Source organism: Protomyctophum parallelum, assembly GCF_964188405.1.
Source record: "Protomyctophum parallelum genome assembly, chromosome: 2".
Classification (NCBI taxonomy): domain Eukaryota; kingdom Metazoa; phylum Chordata; class Actinopteri; order Myctophiformes; family Myctophidae; genus Protomyctophum; species Protomyctophum parallelum.
Window position 1 is genome coordinate 36492397 of NC_139699.1, and position 24011 is coordinate 36516407.

The 24011-nt window shown below is 41.4% G+C and overlaps 1 protein-coding gene across 1 annotated transcript in view; it reads left to right on the top strand.

Moving 5' to 3' along the window:
* Positions 1-811: 811 nt before the first annotated feature.
* The window catches only part of ano5b (anoctamin 5b), a 44925-nt gene continuing 21725 nt past the window's right edge, over positions 812-24011 (top strand). Inside the window, exons 1-2 of the mRNA XM_083791317.1 lie at positions 812-1101; positions 21321-21388. Coding sequence (XP_083647443.1) covers positions 1026-1101; positions 21321-21388 — 144 coding nt within the window. The 5' untranslated portion in view covers positions 812-1025. The remainder of the gene's footprint in view (positions 1102-21320; positions 21389-24011) is intronic.

Consider the following 24011-nt stretch of genomic DNA (forward strand, 5'->3'; position numbering starts at 1 on the left):
AACATCTAACATGAGTCATGACTCATGAGTCATGAGTCATGAGTCATGACGTAAGTTTTTTCCGCTCTCGACCGGATCAGAAACCCAAAAATGGTCATTAAATACCAGCCAGTCCTACATAGCATTCTCAGAGCTAGAATATAGGTGCAGACTATTTTTTATATATCTGGCAGTCTAGTTTAGGATATACCCAGCACAGACAGGTTGTTAGAGGGCTTCCTTCAACAACTTAATTGGAAATTTGGAATGCCCAAAAAGGAGGCAAAAGGGCTGGAAAAGTAGTAGGCCTACCGAGTGACATGCCTATTGTGTCATGAAAACACATGCCATGATTTTGTGAATGTAACCTTACACCTACACTATAATATGTGGTATATTTTTCCTTTGTGTGGTGTGTGTACAATGACTACAATCTTACATTGCATGTTGTGCAATATGAAAAGTCACCACTTGATGTCGTCGTGCAGTCAATAAAATTGGCCGTTCCTCGAGGTTTTCTTCAAAGTGTAGTAGTATGTAGTTGGTCCATATTGAATAACGTTGGTGCGCCGTCAGCTGATTTCATAGTCATACCGCTGTTATTGTAAACAAAGCAATTCATTAATTAGGCTACACGTTACAGATTAAAGGCCCACTCCACATGCCACGTTTGGTTTCGACTATATTGTCAAACGACAAACGTGGATGTGAATAACAGGACCGTCCATGCACCATGGATAGACAGTATGCCGACGGGAAATTAGGCTATGCCACTCCCCTTTATTGTCTAAGCCTCCCGTCTCGAGTAACGTCTAGCGCAGCAGAGCACCGTTGGGACTCGAATACACGTGTAAAAAAGGATGCATCTATGTAGTGAATATCATAATCATCGATTTGAGTAGGTAGTACGTAATCATCAGATCAGTTGTCAGTGCCAGCTGTCAGTGGAGTGTGTGCAGGCGTCCCGGCGTCGTACAATCGATCTGCATCCTGGCTCAAAAGGTGAAGCTGCTCGATCACTGCACACAGTAGGCTAGTCGGTAAATATGAAACGAATAACGGTCAAATCGAAGGATGAAACTTTAATCGAAATGAAGAGCGCAGATGATTCCCAGACTGGAGGTAGGCAAAATATTCATACATCAGAAACGTTAGTCTTGGCTATTATTATCATGTTACTTTATTATTTTGAATTTTGATGCACATCTTCTGAATTCAGAACACAGTAGACGCGGCGGCGTTTGCCAACCAGGGGCCGGGTGTCAAAATACAGTGCTCACCGCTAATCGTATTTCATTTCTCATCACAAACTAAGGGATTTCAATTGTGTCCTCGTGAATTTAGAAGTGAATGTGATGTAGGCCTAGCCTATATAGCCTAAAGAAGTTGTATAGTCTAGAATTGTATTAGACAACTTGTCGACTTAGTGCGTGATGACGTCACGAAAGACCACAAATTTGACTGGAAAAAAGTTTGGGCCTAAAGCCATGAAAAGTTTGGATTCATTAAAAATATGCCTGTTTATCAGGGAGAGGACAAAATGCAACATTAATTCAAAATCCTGGATAATCCCATGCTGTTTGATATTCAACACATGTAAACAAAGCCTATGGAGTATTCTAGTATAGCCTGTTTTGCTCATTTGATTTCATTATAGCTTGTGTATGAAATCAAAGAATTAGCACCAAGAGCTAATCTTATCTCAAATCCTTTCATTTGAGGTTTGAGCATCATGTGAATTCCCTGGAAGCTTGCGGCTGTGTGTGAGGTCTGAGGTCCCAATAACTAGTCTATAATGTAGGTCACATTAATGGTTAATAAACCAGCCTGTATTATAGCTCTTTTGTGGTAGAGTTGCAGTATACAGACATGCAAATTTAGTTTAAAGCGCCATTGTGTGATACCCAAGCCCTATCAATAAAAAAGTAAAATTACAAGCGGAGGAAGTAGGCTAGTTAGTTTAACTACCAATACAATGTATTACCAATCTCACTGATGCAGATCCTTGTCATAAGCTTTCAGCTAAATGCTGAATGGTTATAGTTGGAGGCAGTGCAGGATGTGCAGTGCACATGATTGTATTTGTGATGTAATTAAAAACCCTTTACCTGAAAACAGTCTGAACTGCAACTACATAATTTAATTTCTAATCCAATGTGCCATTTAATGAAATTTGTTCCTGAAATACCCAAAATAGCTCACATGTTGTGTTGTGAGCTTGTAGATTGGCTATTTTTTGCTATTTGTCATGACAAAGTATAGGGCGTAACATTGCTGAAATGAAATGTATTGAAATGTATTATAGGCTACAATGTTCTGGTTCCGGTTTGTGGTTTCCGACTTTTTCGGCGTTGCTTTGTTTTGGTCCCCCCCCCCCCCCCCCCCTCCTGTAGTCTTGGCAGCTGCTACGAGTTGGAATAAAAGATGGATAGACCAAACAAACTATTCCAAGAAGTACTTAAAGAAACAAGTCGTATATTCATATGCCGCATCTGTCCCTAAAATTATGATGCCCTTATAATTATGGAGAATTTTGGGTACTTCTGATTCCGGTTTGTGGATTCCTGCCTGATGACTACAAAGTACAAACCAGTGATACTGTTACACCTGAAAATGGTACTGTATGCGCCGTGATGCGTCCTGATGATGCAGTGGGGTAACTAACATCATGGTGATCGGTGCGGCCGGTCACGCATCATTGTATACCAACCAGAACACGGAAGACAGACTGGCATTCCCCGGCAACAATGTTATATCATTGACCTAAATGGCGTTATATCAACAAGGATAGGATGATTAAAAAAAAGTTATGTCTGTAGGAGTGCAGGGCTGCCAAACATCATTAAATAAGATCTAGTTGCAAAAAGGGTGAAGTGGCCCTTTATTACTGGTGGCAGAGATTGACGATTCTTTCCCTAATGGGACGTAACTTGAAGGCTGCCGAAGGCTCAGCGGTGCCTCCTGGCTCAAGTCTGCTTCAGACGGAGCGCCTCCGTCGTTTTAACAGTTTTTTGCCTTACTAATTCAAAAACTTATATTAGAAGTCTGTTCTAACCAGGCGGGCAGAGTGGACCGCCTTGCTGGGGGCGAGACTTCCGCACCAGGTGGGGATAGTGTTTTGCCGCTGGGGGCGAGCGTTACGGAGAAAAAATGGGAGCGATTGTGTTTTGGGGTGAGCGTTCCGGTTACCCTTTCCCTTATGTGTGTGGGAAGACTGGGCACGATAGGAATTGTACGGATAGACCTTAAGAGAGACCTCCATGCGCAAACAAGGCAGTAGGCATAAAGTCTAACGGGTAATATAAAATACCTCTATCTGATTTAGAACTTAACCAGGATGTCGGAATCTCTGACACAACGATATCTGGGTTGTTAGGCCAGGTATCGCAGAAAAATATCTGGGTTGTAGCTTGTAAGGCCAGATATCCTGTCTCGTACGGAAGGCGATGGAGTCTCTCGCGATGAGCGTAGCAAATGCTGCCTGCCCACCAAATCTCCCATAAGCACTCTTTATATAGGGTTTGACTGAATGCCTGTCATGATGACGACGCCAGTCAACTGGATGCACGTCACAAGGACGATGCCACGAGTCGTCCATACCCACATATGGGGTTTCTACATTGACCTGATGTCAGCACTATATCTCTGTTGTCTCCATGGAGCTCTAGGTGAAAGCCTTTGTTACTGCAATATATCATTTAGGGGCTGCCTTGTGCATTAAACAATGTGCAACATAACGCATCGGCTTAGAATGTGCTATAGGTCAGTAAGAAGAAAATGACATCATAAGAAGTTTGGTAGGCCTAATTTGCACTCCACAAGATTTTCTAACTAGTCAAACAACTCCCTAGCTAGCGGCTAGCCCAATATTGTGTGTGATTGGTTAGTAGTTCAATGCGCTCATGAGTTTATATAGGAAGGGGTCTTATAAAAGAATATCAAATATCTAAATACTGAATCCAGAAACTTAAAAACTGTCTGGGGTCAGGTGCACACAAAAGCCTGAGTAGATTAAAATTAACTCAGAAGGGTTTTGAAATATACATTGAATGAATTAATGAATTAATGAAAAACGACATTCCGAGCATGATAAAATTAGACAAAACTAGAAAAAGTGCCCTTCTGGGCACAGGTCTCCACTAGGATAGGAATGTAGGACATTGCAGCTTGCCTTCATCTGGTGGTTGGATAAAAGGGCAACAAAAGTAAATTATCCACAGATCCGTGCAGTTAGAGGTAAAAACACTTTTCGGCCAGTTATAGCGCCACCTTGAGGCTGAATTGAAATTGTTCATGTGGCATTTCGTCCTCGGCCTAGTGGGAATGTGCGTGCACAATTTCACGGAAATCACGCGATGTGTTCATGATTTGCAGCATTTTGTTTGAAACTGAGCACTCCTGTGAACTTTGGAAGCCAATCTTAACCAATCAGGATGGAGTCTGAGAAATCTGAAAGACCGGTTTCGTTGAATGGCTCTAGAGAGACTGTGTACCAATTTGCGCGATGTTTGGACAAAATCTGTAGGTGTACTGTGCAAAAACTTGTTTTGCACAAAGCGGCCTCCTGGTGGCGCTATAACAGGCCGTTCTGGAAAGTTTGGGGCAGAGGTTCATCGTTGGCATCCAGGGAGTGTGTGTGCAAAATTTGGCATCGACCGGGTTAACGGTGGCCGAGATTAGCTGCTCACGGACACACACACGGACACACGGACGGACACACGGACGGACGGAGTGCAAAACATACTCTCCCCCCATGCCTTCGGCCTGGTGGAGACAAAAAGTAAAAGAATTAAAATAAGTGCAATATAGAACAAATAAAATAATATTCCCAAAACAAAAAACAACAAACCAAAAACAAGCCTCACTGGCCGCAAGTATTATATATCTTTTCTTTCTTTATATGTTCGGAACCCTACCCCTTTATTACTGTTATTTCAGCGTCATCGCTTGACGTCAGTACCAACCAGTACATTGTGTTACACCAAGATCAGTTATATCTCCCATGCACAACAGCTGAAAAATTGTTGGCAGAGAAAAGGTTTGCAGTTTAATACATTTTCAGCTTGCCTACCATATCCCTGCTATAGAGGGCAGTTACAGTAAGCATATTTTATGCAAACAATATTGTTTTCTTTAGCCTGGAAAGATAACAGTTAATATGTGTGAACTGAACTGAATAAGCTAAATAGAAGGTGTGAAAGCACATATTCTACATGAGCTAGTTTAGGCTTACATCATTTAGCAGAGTAACGTCAGGCTGTGATACTGGTTGAATCCTTAAAAAAAAAAAAAAAAAAATCTATTTTAAATGTGCAATTATTTAAATCAGGTGATGGTGACATGGAGACCTGGCAAAAACAAATTATGATCTAAATTCAAGGTACATAGTATTTGTCTTACTTCCATATCCACAATCTGATTATGGCAGATTATTATTATCATTCTGATTTAGAAATATCTTACAAACATGGCACCCTCAAAGGAAATTGAAAATAAAGATTGTATCAACAACATTGTAATGATGTGAAGTGAGTTGACATAACATAATCTAAGGTCTTGTACAGTAGATCTCACTCTTAGCTAGTTCTTTCATGCTAAGTGATGTTAATAAAGACATATGTCTATTTATCTATGGTGAGCTTTAGGGTTAATAAACTGCTCTCACATCAACGGCTTTGTTAAGGGTTTTATCAGCACAGACCTTCAGGCACATCAGTAGGAGCCAGAACAAAAGAATAGGAAGCCATCCTTCTGCACATCACTTGACATCAGTTTTATTGTTTGGACTAAATGACCTTGTTAACAGTGGCGAGAGACAGAGGCCCATTCATTGATCAATTCATTTTGATTGTTAAATTGTGCCTGTTGATGTTAATGTTGACTTTTTCACCAAATACTGGATTTATGAATATGTCATATCCACGTTTCATTTGTTTGGTTTTACTAAATAATTTGTATCGGACCTGACACTGTCTAGTTCTAGTGTTGAACTAGACTAATGACTAGACTTACTAGTGTTGAAGTGTAGACTAAAACTATGACGAAAAATGTTTGTCGACTACCTTTTTGCACTGAGGAAAACAAAATCAAATCAAAATAAAAACTAAGCTATGATGACTAAAACAAATAAAAACTAGACAAAATGTTATGACCGTGTTGCACTGGACCCGTTGTGAGCTTGTAGATCATCTATTTTTAGTAGGCAACCATGCAAGTGTAAAATAAGCCATTGCGACGCCATCAAGGCCCGCCAAAATACAGTTTAAAATTAGACTAACACTAAAATATTTCAGATGACTAAAATATGACTAAAACTAAATTAAGTTTAATTCCAAAGACTATGACTAAACTAAAATCAAAACTTGCTGTCAAAATCAACACTATCTAGTTATTTATGTCCATGTAGTACTAACTCTATAATACAGTAGTACTATGTAATTACTAACTGGTCTGAGACTAGTTACTAATTCCAAGCCTCATAATTCATTACTGTATTTGGCATGCATTATTATTATGCTATAAAAAGACTGTGCTGCCATTTAAGGTGATTTCATTCTAGGATTAGAGGTCTAAATGGGTGAAGTCATCCTCCACTGTCAGTCAGATGAGGGAGAACCAAAGGGTTGCTATGGAAACTGACCCAGTAATTGCACTTCACTTTGATAGCATGATACAAAAGGAGGCAGAGAAAGCATGCAGAATGTGACTCAGTCCTGTCAGACTTCACCTTGTAGTGCCTTGTTTAATAATGCCATATTATTTTCACTACACTCTGAAATACATAGTATGATGATGTATCCTATAGCTTTCCATCAAAATGCTACATAGTAGCAGAGCCCTACTGCATTTTGGATTAAAATTCTGTGTTAGTATATATTTGTTTGTACTTGGTTGTATGGACAAATATTGAAATGAACAGTTCATGGATGATCCGAAGATGTACCTATGTTATACATGTAGTTGTCACCATTTTTGGGGGGGAAATACTATATGCTCTACAAAGAATTACATTATGAACACTGGAAGGGTGTTTTTTTTAAATAATTTGTATCCCACAATTTTGTAACCCATTTTTCTCCCCTGTGTCAATTATCTAATGTGATCCTGGGCTCTACACACCCTCCGCAAACCTAGTCCCTATATGGGGGAAATGGGGAGAGCAACAGACTTAAACTCATGCTTCCTTCATGCTTGAGTGTCCAAGTTGCTCCTTTACACCTGACAGGGGGGAGTTTCCCTGGTTGGACGTAGCACATGGAAGGAACACGTTATTCCAACAAGTTCCTTTCCCCTCCATCAGGCGCCCCGACTGGCCAGGGGGAGGCAGTTTCGAGACCAGGATTACTGCATGTTTTTTGTGAGGGTACCTATAGGGGACACAGGGAGAACATGCAAACTCCACACAGAAAGGCCCTTTCGCCAGAGGAGGAGACACACCGCCAGCATGGAAGGGTGTTTTTAAGAAGATAAAGCTCTAGCTATCCTATCTTTGCTGAACTTCTTATATGAGTGTTGTGGTGTTGGTTTAAACTTTCCGGTCATTGTCAAAAATAGCTAGTGCATCATATCCTGGTGATAAGAAAAGACAGTTTTCCTGGGGTCACAAATTAGCCATGGCTAGCCTACTGTATGCAGCATTTTTCATTCAATGTTGCTGTTTTTTGCATTGTCTCTGACTTTATATCTTAAGCCAGTGGTTCTCAAACATATTCATGACTTAAGACTTGCTTATAGGCCTACTTGACCTGTGACTTGTAAAACCGTGACTTGGTCTCACCTTCAGAGCACGTCGATAACTATTAAATATATGTTGTTTTAAAAAGTGTTCTAACTGAGTTCAGACCTAGTATAGTAAATATAATGGGATATAGCTATAGCCAAAAATCCCTTTTATCACTTTTAGAGCAGTTTGGTGAGCGATAGAAACATTGCCAGGCATACAAAAGGGAAAAGTTTTATTACTAAGGGAGATGAAGAGAGGATTATGAATAGCAGACTCTAGCCGATAGACCTTGCACTCTCCCTCCGTAGACACAGGAGCACACATCTGGGGTGGACTGCACAGCGTGCGTTTGTTGCTATACTGTTTGCAGAATGAAATGTTCATCAGTGTAGATGCACACAAAATTATCGCAATAGTTATAGTTATAGTTAGCTATCGTGCTTGTTGTGAATGGCCCGTCAGGCTTTGACCATAATTGACATTCACTGTCATTGCAGTTAACCACTGGAACACTAGCATCCCTATTCTGGGGGTACATACTGTACATTGAACAAAAATAGACGATCTGCTGCAATTTCGCAGCAATTATTAAGAGATTATGGTGTAGACCATTAATGCAACAAATGTAATCAACAACTATACTGTAACAACTGGTGAAACATTGGCAAAATAGTCAAATAATAATAAATAATAAGAAAGCGGTATTTTGAAACTAGCCGATCTACAAGCTCACAAGGCCTCGCAACGTCAAACAAAATGCAATGCCTAGCTCAACCAGGGGGGCAGTCAGCCAGATATTTCGTGAAGCCTCATTTTAAATCGGTAGTTCATATAATGGCCTGTTGTGGCGCTGGACTGGACCCAAAAAGCCCCATAGCTCCATAGAGGCCCATGTATTTTGGCCCAACTTCACCTAGACTGTATTACCTTAATAAACATGGTCATGAATACTTTCTTCTTCCAGTCACTAGTTTAAAGTCTCATTTCTAATGTCATAATATTCTTTTTGGAAAATTATGGTCCCATTAATTAAAAGAATGACCATAAAGAAAAAAAACCATCGCGTATGTTCTGAGGGGCGTGGCTACCGTTACAGTCTATGATCGGGATTCCCCTCCCACTCGAGTCAAAATAAAAACCAACGGAGAAGAAGGGGGGAAGTCCCGCCTCGTTGTCTGGGCAGCCAATGGCCAGCTTGTCCAAAACGGAGCCAGCCAATGGCCAGCTGGTACCAAACGGATCTAGAAAGATGGCGACTTACATCAGGAATTACCATATTATTACAGGCTTCATTTTACGTTCATGTTAGACCCGGCGAACGCTTTGTCCATATTTTTTACAGTCTATGAGCTCAACTCATACATTCCAAGTGCTTATCAGGGTGGGGGAGTTCATTATTTTGGAGGGTCCCCAGTTCAAATATGATTATTTTGGGGGTTCCCCAGTTCACATTTGATTATTTTGCGGGGTCACGGCCTGAAAAGGTTGAGAACCACTGGTGTAGAGGGACAAGAAGAGCAGACCAAGTACAGAGCCGACCCCTGCAAGTTTACTAGGTTAATCCTGAATATGAATCGGATTATTATTAAATATTTTAAATACAATCATGCAATTCACTGCTGCTTATTTTTTAAACAGGGCTTAATAGGGTAGACAAGGACAATTACAATGTTTTATGCAGCTCTGCACAGATCTTTTTGTCAGGTGAAACCTGACTAATGAAAGCTCATGAAATGTAGACGACCTAGTCATAGTCACCACCAGAGTGTAGAGTAGGAGAGTAGCGACATGCTTTGATCTCGTCACAAAGCTGGTGCCTAAAATATATAGGCTGCACAACATCATGACAGCTTGTGAGCTTGTAGATCAGCTGCTTTTGGTGAATGTTCCCCATGAATAGGTTTGCTGTCGTGCAAGTGCAGTGCACGGTTAAGAAGAATTATTATATTATATTATTATTATTATTATTTTGTAAAAGTGAAAACCACTAAATATTACCATTACTCATTGTTTTACAACATATTACCATTGTAACGTTTCACCCACTACTAGTCCTACATACTTACACCTAGAAACCCCATTCAAACCTATTTAGGTTCATCCTACGGTGGACATGTGTGCCTGAAAAGGAATCTTTGAAATGTTTCATAGTTTTAGAAATATAGTGCTTTCAAATTTGAGACATTTATAGGCAGATAGTGGCACTTCAAAAAATCACTTTCACCTAGAAACTCCATTCACACTTTGTAAAATTCAGCTTACTGTGGAGACACATGCTGGAACTTTTTACTTTGAAATGTTTTGTAGTTTCTGAGTTATTTAACTTAAACGCCCAATGCATTCTCAATGGCAATAGCACAAACTTTGGCATGCTACATGAACCCATGACCCTCACCAGTCTGGCCCCTGTCTGGACAACAACCCCCTTCCCCAAAGGTAGCTCCCTCAGAGGAGGGAGTTATGGCCAAATATCACAATGCGACAATATCATTATGCTTACAATATTAAGAATTCTGTTTTAAGTTAATAGTAGTGGTAAAATGTAAACTATATTTTTGGGGTAGTTAATCATTCAGTCTATCCACTATTGAGAGTATGTTCTCTCTTTAATTACAGCAGCAGTATTTATTTTAGAAGCTTAAGTCCTTGTATCAGTAAGTCTTGAATAGATTAGTAAAGATAATGAGATATACAGAAGGGGCTGTAATGCAACTATTAAGGATGCAAACTGCCTTAATACCCCATGAAGAAGAAGGATCAGTAAATCTGTGTTCTACAGAATGGGTCTAGAGACAAAAAGCCAGACTGTCTATTAAGCCAGGCTTGCTGATCCCTGCTCGCCAAATCCACCAATTCTGAGCCTCGCTTGGCTTTAGTGGAAAGGAATAAACCAGGCTGTAAAGATCAGGATTTAAAAAGCCTGGCTTTGGCCTAAATCTTGGATTAGTTAATCCAAGTTTCGTGAAACAGGCCCCAGGCTGTTTTCTGCCCCCCCTCAATGCCGTAACTCTGTCTTACTCTATGGCTCTGCTGCCTCCTAAACTATAGGGCTGATTTCCGCACCACAGCAGGAAAGCCACAACAAACAGTCATTGAACCACGCACAGAACGTCGGAAACGAACACAAACAACGGCCATGAGGCGTGAGGTTGTGACACACAAACATACACGTTACAAAATAATCATACTAATATAGGGGGGCAGGAACACAACGGAGACAAATATCACTATGTGATCATTTCTTGTTTTAATATAGCCTTATTGTTGTGTTTTAGAGTATTAGTGTATGTTTTTATGTTATTCAGAAGCCCCTACCAAAAAACTATTTTCATTCACTCAGTCGCATTGACAATAAAGTTATTTTCATCTTGAATGTGACAAGGAAAAGGTGGAATGGAGGTTGATCTATAGGCCTGGCCTCATGACATCATTGTATAAATACTTTTTTATAGTTTCTTCATTTTTCAGAGGAAGTTACGAAAGTAAGAAAACAAACATGAGTCAGAGTCATACAGTACCACAGTGTAGTGTGTAATCAAAAGAAACATCCCTCAGTAAATTCCCACATTGTTTCCAGACCCAGAAACTTATTTACACTACTTTTAATACTCTAATCTACTGTTGTCTGATCCCCATTCCCCATGTGCAGCTTCAACATTCTGACTATAGTATGCTCAGACTGGCAGCCAAACAAAGTTTTGGCTGATCTAGATTAATTATTAATAATAATAATAATAATAACTAGATAAAGTGCCCCTTTGGGCACAGGTCTCCACCAGGCCAGGTCAGGCTGTGGCCTCCTGGTGGCACTATAATAGGCTTATGGCAATTGGATGATTTGAGGCATTTTTTTCTCCCAAAATGTGTTTTGCAAAAATCCACCTATTGGTAGCACTATAACAGGCCAATGTGAAAAGGGTGGGATATACTCCTCAGCCTAGTAGGAAAGTATGTGAAAGATTTCATGTAAATTGCACGCTGTGTTCATGATTTGAGGCTTTTTTGTTAAAAACGGGCCAATCCTACAAACATCCAATTAGGATGTGTGGTATATGGTGAATCATATAGCATATTTCATAACTACTTGAGTAAACAAGAAGTTCTCTCTGACAAAGTCTGAGGTTTCATGGCAAAATGTTCCTTCTACTTGTTCTCACCTCAAAGACAGTTGTTATTTACCATAGTAAAGAATGTTACACTTCGGCAAAGGCCTATTGTTCTAACCGTTTGAAGCTTGCTCCCCTGGTGAGAATCTAAAATCTTCCGGTGACTATTTGGCTAGAAGACTTCTATCTTTGTCACTGAGTAGCGGTTTCACACTTAACTTTCTTAAAATGACTCTTAATCCACTTCACCACTTTTCAACCTATCTTCATATAATGGGACTGAGTAGAAAAGAATTGCGCAATTTTTTCATGATTATTAGTGAGGACCTATTATATGAAGATAGGTTGAAAAGTGGTGAAGTGGTCCTTTAACACTCTTCTGTCATTATAGAATAATGAGAAACGCTATGAAAATATTACTAGTGATTTACTAATCATTTTGTACTGATTTAAAATGTAAAATGATTATAGTTTTCTTTATAGGGTTAAACTGTTCATTTCTTAATATAGAGTCTGTTCAATTTCATTTATTTCTGTTATGTTTAACTATGTTTTCATTTGTAACTTTAAATTCATTATTCAAAGTTAGAACTCCGATTAGACGTCTATATGTTAGAAAGGACATATCTTTGTCTAGAGGGCCTGCCCTTAGAGCAACGACGTAGAGTCTGTGGGGGCCACGGGGCCACAGCCCCCATGAAGACTCCCAGGGCCCCTTTAGACCCCCATGAAGATTTTCGTGGACATTTTACATTTACATTACATATTTTCTGGGAATTCTGAACATTTTGGACCTCTCCGCCGGCAATCTGAGAATCCCATCGTCAAATATTCGGAAAAACAGCGCCTCCCCTGTTGTTCCTCAATTGTTGCGATTGTCTGTCTTGAGAGACACCGGCCGTCCAAGAGGTGTTAAAAAGTATTCAAATGCTAATCGGGTTTCTTTTGTAGTTGTTCTTGAGTCGTGACCTAATAACACTGATCAAGAATTCACCAAAGAGACCTAACCCTTGAGGATTGATCAAACTCTTCGGCTCTGCCTTAGAGTATATATATTTATAGAGAAGGCACCCAGAGGAAATCTTGAGGCGAAATGGACATAGTGGCCGAATGAAGGTATTGCAGCCTGGCCCCAAACACATGAACACGCTGTCCGTTGTCTATCATTGTACACGTTCACGACGGACGACGCTCGTGCGCGTTCAACGGCAGCGCGTTCATGTGTTTGGGGCCACTCACCATTGCAATCCGTCCCAGAATGCACTCTGTTCCTACCCGGAAGGAGGAGTGAATCCGCCTCATGCGCTTTTGAGCAACTCAATGCAAGTGGATGGGAGGAGAACTCGGGTGTCTTCTCTATAGATATATATACTCTATGGGCCTGCCTCTTTGTAACCGGAAGCAGCTACTGACAGATCTCATTGGTCAAAAGTCAGGAAGTGCCTATTTTATGTCCGGTGAGAGGAGGGACTTTGGGTGCGATCATTTCTTGTATATAAGACCTTGGATTCTTTGTGAAGGGGGCTGTTTTACTGAGACTCAGATTGACTACGGAGGCTTGGTTGAAACAGACAACTCGCGTGTACCTTTTTACATGCTTTGCTTTGTAGTTTGTAGCGATTTCATCTCGTGTTTTACCAAATAAATGCTGAGATTCTGAGAACTTTATCACGTGAATTCTCCTTCCTTCCTTTTCTACATTTCCTTCCGAAGCGACACACATCGGGGTTATTAAACCACAGATGGAATATGAAATATCAGACAGATCCGTCTTGAGCACATGACTATAGTGTGTAACGATTTGCGGGATTAATAGCAAAATAGGTGGCGCTATAACAGGCCGTTCTGGAGATTTTGGGGCAGAGGTTCATCGTTGGCATCCAGCGAGTGTGTGTGCAAAATTTGGCATCGACCGGGTTAACGGTGCCGGAGATTAGCTGTACACAGACGGACGGACACACACACACACACACACACACACACACACACACACACACACACACACACACACACACACACACACACACACACACACGGACGGAGTGCAAAACATACTCTCTCCCCATGCCTTCGGCCTGGTGGAGACAATTAAAGCTGCAAGCAACGATGACCAGATTTTATTTTACATGCTTGTGTTGTTGTCCTGCTTAATATGTCTGCTCAAATATAATAGTTTTGTTTTTTCACTTGATATAAAGTACTTTGTGAGATTCTCTATATTAATAAAATACTTATTACATAGTATGTACCATGACAAACTCGCACATCAGTTATGACTCGAGGAAGTCCGGTGCAGAAGGAATATGGAACCTGCTATAAGCTGCTGTAGCCTAATTACATGGTTGTAATTAGGCTAAAGCCAAGGGTAACAATTAGGCTAAAAGGTAACAAAATAGCGGAAAGGTAACCCATTCCGCATTACTGCTGCAGTATAAAGAGGAGTTACAAAATTGGTGGAGCTTCCTCTTGTGCTATATGGTTGTGAACCTCACTAACATTGGGAAAGTAATATCTTTGAATATATATGGCATTTTTGTAGAATCAACATATGTACTGTATTTTGTGAGCCTAGTCTGCAGCTCATGTTTCAGGATCTACAGTATAGTGTACCAGGACGTGCAGGTGTAATTAAACTGCCTTCGTACAAGAGCCCCTTGCCAAAAGGACTTTCAAACTAGGAAGGGTATGGCCTGGTCAGCCTGCAATGACATGCATAAGATCTGGTCATCCCAGTTTAGTAATATTTACCCTGTGTTTTAGAAGAGCGCAGTTTGCCGGCCACTGCTACAGAGCCGACAATAATCTTCCCTTCTTCTCTGGAGTCGGGCCGACCAGAGGTAGAAAGCTGTCGTTCCCTGATGTCATCGCTAGGGACACATGCTTCAGTAGGCAGGAACTGGGGGTGGAAATGAAGGACCGGTGCTTCAGTAGGCAGGAACTGGGGGTGGCAAATGGGCAATGAAGGACCGGGAAGTCTGGCGTAACATTGTGGAATCCATGATCTCGACCGCGGTCGAAAAATGATGATGATGATGATTGCCAATATTCTAAGAGCACTTATATTGTGAATATTGTTTTGTTGTACTGTTTGAAAAAAAAAGAAAAAACATACTTTGATTAACCTTTCTCTGTCCAGATTGTTTGTTGTCTAATATGCAGTCTAAGTAAGTAACTGCTTCCTTGGCTGAAACGTCACCTATCATGGAAACTTCTTTAGTTTTTGCGTTAGACTCAAAGACAATTGACCCAGTTTTGCCATTTTGCCAATCATGCCCGTGTCGTTACATTGTTACCACAGCAACCAATGCAGTTAGGTCGACAATATCTGAAATTCTGAATACACAAATCTGACTCGATCACTTACAAATAACAGTGTGGACAGTGACTCAGTCCTAAAGATCAGATTTGAGAAACAAATCGGATTTGACAGCAATCTGCTTTAAAGCGGTTTGTCTTCAGCTTCCTCTGTAGTTTTGAGTAGATCCAGTAGAGAGGAGAAGTCCTCATTAGATTGTGTCACGGTGGTATTCTCACGGGCCAGCTTCGCTTTCTTTTGTTACAGTACAGGTTCACTCTTCTTTACCTACAGGGTGGATAACGGACTGTTCCTCTCTCTCTCTCTCTCTCTCTCTCTCTCTCTCTCTCTCACTCTCTCTCTCTCTCCTATTAAGATGGTCTTGCAGTGCTCACATCTTTCAGGATTAACCTGCACTCAGGTATGGGCAGATCAAGGGCTTAATGTGACGCCTGTCTGTCCGCCCTCACGTTGTCCTCTTTCACTCCTCGCATCCCCTCATACGTCTTGCATCATGTGCGAAAACTGCAAAAAGTTTGAATCAAATTGAAAAACGTAGACTTGAGACATTTATATTTGAGAACATAATAGGGAATACGAATAAACCCAAATAACATTTTGAGAGCTAATAGTTTTTTATGAAGTAAACTTGCATCTTCAATTATACACTGAACCAACAAATGCATTTTATTTGACCATTCAAGTCCAATCAAAACAATGTGACGAGTTGTATGCTTGTAGATCTGCTACTATAGAAATTATTTTAAAGTTTTATAATTGGGGATACAGATAATGACCAAATAATGGTTCACACAGTATATTGTCCTGGCCGATAAATCGGTCCTGGAAAATCCACAGAATGTGGCTCCAAATAGAGCGCAGCTCATCCATGCTTCCTCAGGTGTATTGTGTCTGCACTGTGCGAGTATCGTATCCAAGTAACAAGTATCCAAGTAACAAACTGTGCTTCTGCTTCTACATGTACGGTATCTTCTGCCTACTGTTGTGTTTACATGCTTGCACTCATGCTGTATGCATCAATTTAGTCACTAATAGTGAATGTACATTAGCCATGCTCAGTTTGTGTGTGTGTGTGTGTGTGTGTGTGTGTGTGTGTGTGTGTGTGTGTGTGTGTGTGTGTGTGTGTGTGTGTGTGTGTAAGTGATCAAGTCAGATTTGTGTATTCATAATTTCACAGCCAAACAACTTGCCAAATACTGCTCTGTTTTGGCTGTGTGTGTGATTTCTAGTTTTTAACCTTTTACTAGAAAACTAGTTTTTCTAATAAACATGTACTTCTGTTCTGTAAAGCGACTTTGGGTACCCAGAAAAGCGTTAGAGGTAGGTCAGCTGTGGCTAAGATCAGCATAGTGTGGTGGTTACTTTCACATCCTTTTTCCACCCTTAAACCGCTCTATGACGGTTGACGGGTGAATGATTCACCTCAGTCTCAGCAGCTGTAATATAAATATATTCAAATTGCAGGCCTACATCTAAGTCATAAGCATGAATAAGTGAAACTACACAAGCTGGTAGATCGACTATTTTTGTCCATGCAAATATGGATGCTGGGGTTAAAACAGGTATAACGGTACCATTTTGACCTGAGATCAGATTCTAAAAATGTCTTCTACATCCTGACAGTTTTCTGAAAAAGCTATGTTTCTATGTCAGTCGTTCTTTGATTTTTCAAAAATAGCAGACCTACATGCTCGCGCCACTCAGTGGTGCGCTATGAGCTTGCAGATCTGCTATTTTTCAATAGCTAAAGCACAACATAATGCTAACACCAAAAGGGGTTCCGCCCCAAAATAGGTTAAAGCTTCCATTTATACACGTGACGTGAGAAAAGGGGAATCATTTCACATCCCTTTTTTCAGTCTAATACTAGAGGCCGAGGGTGAATACTTAATCTATTGCCTCTGCCTCGGTTCAGATCGAGAAATGTGAGATTTGTGTCACTGGTGTTTTACTGAGAGCAGTGTTCAGAGGCAGCTGACATGGTTTACATTACAACGTCAAGTTTATTTCAGAGCTCATGGGGCTTGCTGTCAAGTCCTTACAGTAAACGAGCAGCATTTAGATGGACTGATGGATTGATAGACAGACAGACAGACAGCGCACACGTAAAATAAATAATTGGTCTGATTGAGTTAACATCATTTATATTCTATCTTACTGTATGTACAGTATAATGTACATTCAATCTGTAGTGTAGCCTAGTATATCCCAGCAGTCAATCCAAGAACAGAACAGAACATCTGGCGGTCAGGCTCAGATGTGTGGAGCTTGATAGCTACTAGCACAAAGGACTGGTGGTGTATTGCAACGTATATGAATGTATCATGACAGAGAATATCACAGTTAAATAGGCCAGTGTAATGTGTGTGTTGGGTTGGAAGAGGTTGTAGGTTATATAATATATAACATTGTAAATGCAGGTCCACTGCAATTCCTTTTAACTGTGAGCGTGTGGACCCATTTTACACTCTTACAGTTAAATAACACTCAAGATATTAAAGTGGGAAGCTTTACTTTCAGCTTTGTTGACTAATAGTCATTGCATTTTAGCAGTGGAAGCCTTATCTGTCATCATGGACCTTTTCTCCAGTTATCAGTCTTTCCATGCATGGAAATATCACACACGCACATGTGTGTGTGTGTGTGTGTGTATGTGTATGTGTATGTGTATGTGTGTGTGTGTGTGTGTGTGTGTGTGTGTGTGTGTGTGTGTGTGTGTGTGTGTGTGTGTGTGTGTGTGTGTGTGTGTGTGTGTGTGTGTGCTGGGCGCAGGCCTACAGCTCACTGTTTGCTCAGCCCAGGCTGTGATAACTGACTCTGCACAGCTGGGATCGGACCAAGAATGTTGAGAGACCGAGGGGACGAGGAGGGGGACAGAAAATAGCACAGTCCTCATGGATTTGAATGTTCTCAGTGTGAAACTCCCACTGTGGAAGATGTCTACTGATAGAGTCTTCTGCTGCTGCTCCCAGACATTGTGGCTCATTAGTGGAGCATTCCTCTCCAGTGAGGCCTATCAAAGAGCTACTTGTAACACACACCAGCCAGTCCCAAAAAGGCTCTTATTGGCTACCTTGCACTCTGTCAAAGACCTCAATGCCCGCTGCGTCTAATCAGAGGCAGCTCTGCTGGCCTCGGGGGTGGGCTGGAGGTACTGTGTCAGTGGTTCTCATGTGGGGTCGGGGGACCCCAGCAGTCCTTGGCAGGGTTCCAGTGGGTCCTCGCCCATTAAACAACTTTAAGAGAGTGTAGTTCTGAGAGTTAGGGTTAGAACTCAAGAGTTTAAATATGACAGGATGGAGATTGGTGGTGTCATCCATGCAGTGCATATCATCTGTACGTGAAAGCGAAGATCTTCTGAAGCGGCAACTGGCCCGGTCCTTGACCCCTCCCCCTCACTGAGCACTCTGTGCACGTTGTTCCAGCCTCCCCCACAGGAAGCGTTGCTGGTTCCCAGCATTCAGAGACAACAAGGGAGGGCAATGAGCAGAGAGAGCGCTGCTAGTGCTACATTAACACATTCCCACTGCCAGGGCCCACTGGCCTTGCCTGGCAGGGAGGAGGAGGAGGGATGCTGGAATGCTGTGTGTTTTTGTATTATTTAGGGAGGTGTGTGTGTGTGTGTGTGTTGTAACTGCGGGTGACGGGTCTGTCTGTGTGTCTGTGTCTATTTGTATCTGTGTCTGAATGATGATAGTATTGTGTTCATTCTCTCTGTATATTTTGAAGGTGAAGAATGAAGATGCCCCAAAATAATGTTTTTGTTTGTTTTAACTCGGACTGCCAGCCCAATAGCAGCTTTTCAGTGCCTTCTGCCAGCTTTATTCATATTTTTAATTCACAATTTTAATGCCAATAGAAAAATCTGTGATATACACACTATATCTCATCTTCCGGTTCAACGGACAATAACATCCGCTATAGTTTTCTGCACTGTGCTACACAGTCAGATGTCCGGGATGCTAAGCTATCATCGTATATTTTTATATCTAAGTCAAATTAAGCTCTAATCAAGCCCCGAATATCGCATATTACGCAGCGATGCACATAAAGACCGCGCGCGTGCGTGATCGACCGTGCACGTGAGGATTTCGGCCGGTTTTAGTTAGATTACATCGGCCGTGAGCCAATTTAGCCAAATGTTGCTACATTTTGCTACATTAATCCCCCGATTATAGGGAATAAAACAAATCCGTCAATTCTGCCAACGGAAGGTTTGGATTTATTGATTCAATCCATCAATTCCATCAACAGTAGGTCAAAGGTTAATCTCATTTATCACCATGGACTATGCAACTCTTATACAGTACCTTATTTGGCAAGTATATGTCTGTGTTGAGACCTTTCCAGTTTCCTCCCCCCCCCCACCACACAAATTTGAAGGAAGTGGATATTGTGAAATGCAAAGATTGCAGTTTTTGCATTACACAATCAGTTATAGTTAGATCAGTTCTTGCCCTGACTGTGAGAGGTCGAAACATGTTGGCTTTTATGGAATAATCTTTGTTTAAAATGTCACTTCCTCTCCGGAGTACTGAGATCTCTTTTTCTTTCTTTTTCCTTAATTCCTTTCTATTTTGAAGTCAGTTATAGTTATAGTTAAAGTGATGATGCAATGGGCAGCAATCATGTTCTAATTTTTTTTATAGCCTGCTACTCTATACGTTCACTTCAGTAGCACGTTTTTGGAACCTAGGCAGTTAACTGGAAAGGGTTAAAGGATAGGATATACATAATCTCCTCTCTGTTGACTCTGTCTGCACCAGGATCCAGTGTAAAGTACATGTTCACAGAAGCCACCCACTTTGATAACTCTCTTTCCCAAATCTATCATAGCATTGTTTGGTTCTGAAACCTTACCCATCCCACAATATACCCACCACTAGAACTATAGGACTAAAGACCGGATTCGGTCTTGACTCGGTCTCGGACTAAGAGGGCTTAAGTAGGCTACTGCAGAGATTTACTGTCAATATCAGAATGCTATTTTGGTTTTGGTTAATTTTAATAATTAATCCTACTATAAATCTGCAGGATCTCTGTCCGTCTGTGTAGTTCACATATCTCAGGATCTCTGTCCGTCTGTGTAGTTCACATATCTCAGTGCCGTGCCCAATGTTGAGTGACTCGAGTCGGTCAGATAAGCGGTTGCTATCTATCTATCTATCTATCTATCTATATCTCTATCTATCTATCTATATCTCTCTCTCTCTTTCAAATAAGGTGTTTTGGTATGAAAACATAATTCTAAACTCTAGTCTATATCATAACTGCATGTGTGACATATATTATTGAGGCAGTGTTCCTGTCTGTCTTGGATTATGGTGACATAATCTATAGACATGCAGCAGCATCCACTCTTAACCTAGCCTGGCTAATAAGACAGACCGAAGTTTGATTACTCAGTGTAATTTCGAGAATAAATAAAACTTGAGAAGAGCTCCTGCTTTAATAAGCATACATGGGGCATACGTGCATTAGGAGGCACATGTGCCTGAGCCTAGATATCTAAGTGTATCTGGTTGAGACAGTTTGCTTTGTAACTGGGACTGACGTGATGGAATGAAATGTGGGAGTGGCTGACATTGTGACAATGAAACAGAGACAGACAGACTGACTGACTGACTGACTGACTGACTGACTGAAACTTCCCAATGAGTGCCATCATGTGACTGATTAAGAGCATACAAAATGGAAGAGATGTGTAGTGTGCTGTTTTAACTGTGTGCAATGTCTGCCATTTCTGTCAGATTGGTTTCTAATTGTCTCCACCAGGCCAAAGGTGTGGCTGAGACTATATACTATGACAGGACCAGTTGGTATGAAACATTGCACTCACACTCCCTAGAGGGCATTTTTCACTGTACCACCAGGCACCAGGAGAATTTAATTTCTGTAGTCATGGGATCAAGGCAGATCTGTCAATTTTATTCATATTTCATCCTGATTGGATAAGATTAAAGTTTGCATGTCTGTGCAATGACTTCATCAACGTTTGTTCCACCTCTCCCCCTCTATGCCCAGAAAAAGCATACCGGTAGGTCTCTTTCAGGCTACATGACCTGGCGGAGACCTGTGCTCCGAGGAGCACTTGTTCGAGTTTGATTTCCAGTCACTGCAATGTTTGTCTTGATGTGGACTTCCTATTATTCGATGAACAATCATAGTACATTTGTGTTGTTGGTTTATGTTCCAGAAGACAACAATGGCCATGGTCCCAATTCCTTATCTGACAGAGAGACGCTGCCTGGGAATACAGAGGAGGTAGGTGTCATGATCTTATTTAACTCCACTCCACTGTGTGTGTGTGTGTGTGTGTGTGTGTGTGTGTGTGTGTGTGTGTGTGTGTGTGTGTGTGTGTGCCACTTGACCCGAATGCGACCCCCAGCTGCAGGTCAATTGGTGGTGCTGGAATAGGCACACACATTCAAGATTATTCACCTTGACATGATGATCATCTTCAAGCTTGGAAGTACAGTATATAACAACATAAATGTTGCTATAAATCGCCGTTAGTCCCACATGGGCCTGTCTATTGATGTTTACCGAGTGATTGTCTGTGAATTTAAATATAACAATAGAATACAAGACAGGTTGGTTGACAGAAAGGCCTTGAGGCTCTTGAGGTACATCTGAGTGAGCTGTATTTCCCCCGGATACGATATTTTCCCGACCAATCACAACACTTTTTTGGGGTAGAATTTGGGTCCTGAAACTGTTACTGGGTCTGCTAGCTCATACAACAGCAGGCCGTAGTTCTACCTGTGCTTCAAGTCTGCAGCCCCCCCCCCCCCCCTTCTCTGTCTATCAGATGTCATTATGGAGAGTGACTGACCCTCTGCTTACTCACTGTTATGTTCGCTGAGTCACAAGATCTGTTCCTCTTAAAGAGCTCCTCTGATTATTGCATTAGCTTCCCACCACGCCTGATATACAAGCTGCCTGCAAGGCAAGCCACAGTGGAGAAGTTAATCACTGTTCATTTAACCACGATGTAAAACGTGTAAAAATAGGGTCAAATGGGTTCAATGTTTTTTTTGCAGGAATTATGTTTTTATATTGCTATTAACCAGTCGTTAAATAATACATGTTTTTATGGAATAACATACCCCCCCCCCCCTTCTCCCAGGGGTGGATGTACAGTAAGGGTCTGATAAACAAGCAGGGTGTGGCTCTGCTACTGTTCCAACTGAAAAGATTATCTGTGTCTTACTGTCTTCTAAGGTCAGGATAATATACTGTGTGGTATTTTACCCGTACAGTATGGACAATATACACAATTCAATAGTAAACGTACTGAAAGTGGAGCTTAGTCTACACTTTACACTGAGTATAATTATTTTGTTCTTACATTTTCTGGGCCTCAAGACATTTCATCTGCCATTAAAATGAGTCTGCAACTCTTTATGGTAAATTATATCGGTACTCACTGCACTTGTGACCAAATTAAGAGTTACATAGCAGAACATACTGTATATTACATAGTGTAGGAATAGCAATGATCTATTTTGGGGGAATACAGCCAGATGGAAGTGTTTTATGAAGAAGATGAATATAATTGTCATGGATGTAGACAGAGTCGAACCCAAGTGCAGAGTAACAACAAGAATAGATGTTAAGTATTTAATAAAGAATAAGGCAGATCTTACACTGAAGTAGTAGGCAGGAATCAAATACAGGTGGTCGCTGGGTTGGAGCTGAACTGGAAATGGCTGGCCGGGTGGGCTTGGTGGCTAGGCGATCCAGAGAGACTTTCCCCCCCGTTTGTTGGCACTACGGGGACCTCCCAGAGCTAGGCGGGTGCCCATACTGTATATGGTTCCTTGACTTGAACAGGCTCGGGATAAACAGGTATCTTCACACGGCTGCGAAAATATGTAAACAAGTCCACATACTCAGTTTTCTGCTTGTCTGCAACAGGGCTGGTGGGTGCAGACTCATGACTAGATGAATAGAGTGAGGAGCTGGCTGGGAAGCATGAAGCAAGCTAGTCTCAAAATCATTAAGCCTCCTACGGACGAGTGCATGCGTTTGGTCCGACGGAGCATTGGTCCGATCGACAACCAACCTCCTCCCTCACCCTAACGCTAACCTCCCCCGGGGCAGACACCTAAACCTAACCCCAACCCTCTCCCGACCCCCAGCGCACCTCGGAACAATGCTCCTTCGGAGCAATGGTCCGTCGGATCATAGTATGCCTCCCCCTACGGACAACATCCAAGTGTGGAACAATTAATGACTAACCCATGGCTTCTCTTTGAACCACTGTTGCAGAATAGAAATCTCCTCCTGAAGTCTAGCATGCAGGTTAGGGAGAGGTTGTAACTCTGCTGGGTTCATATTTGTGGTCAGTTCATGCTGTCATGGATGTAGACAGAGTTGAACCCAAGTGCAGAGTAACAACAAACAAGAATAGATGTTAAGTATTTGATAAAGAATAAGGCAGATCTTACACTGAAGTAGTAGGCAGGAATCAGGCAATTGCAAAATGAGAAAGTAGTCAAAACAGGAATCCAGGGACAAGCAACCATGACATCAAACTATGAACTGACAATGAGAGTTTGTAAAGAGTCCAGTTTTATAGGAGCAGGTTGATTGGCAAAGTGTTCACAGGTTGGCTGACGAGGGAGTTGAAGACAGGTGTGTAAATGGGACTGCAGTGTGGTGGAAATGAATGTGGGAGTGGCCATGGTGGAGTCACAGACTGAGGGAGAGAGAGACTGTGACAAAAATACATTTTGCCCCATAATGAAGCATTCCATGGTAAGACATTTAATTTCAGATTCAGCATGGGAGAGTACAGACTACGTTTCTCCTCCCTAGATTCAGACCAAGTATAGTATAATGATAGGCATGCCTTTTGCAAGTTGCTGGACATTGTCCAAGA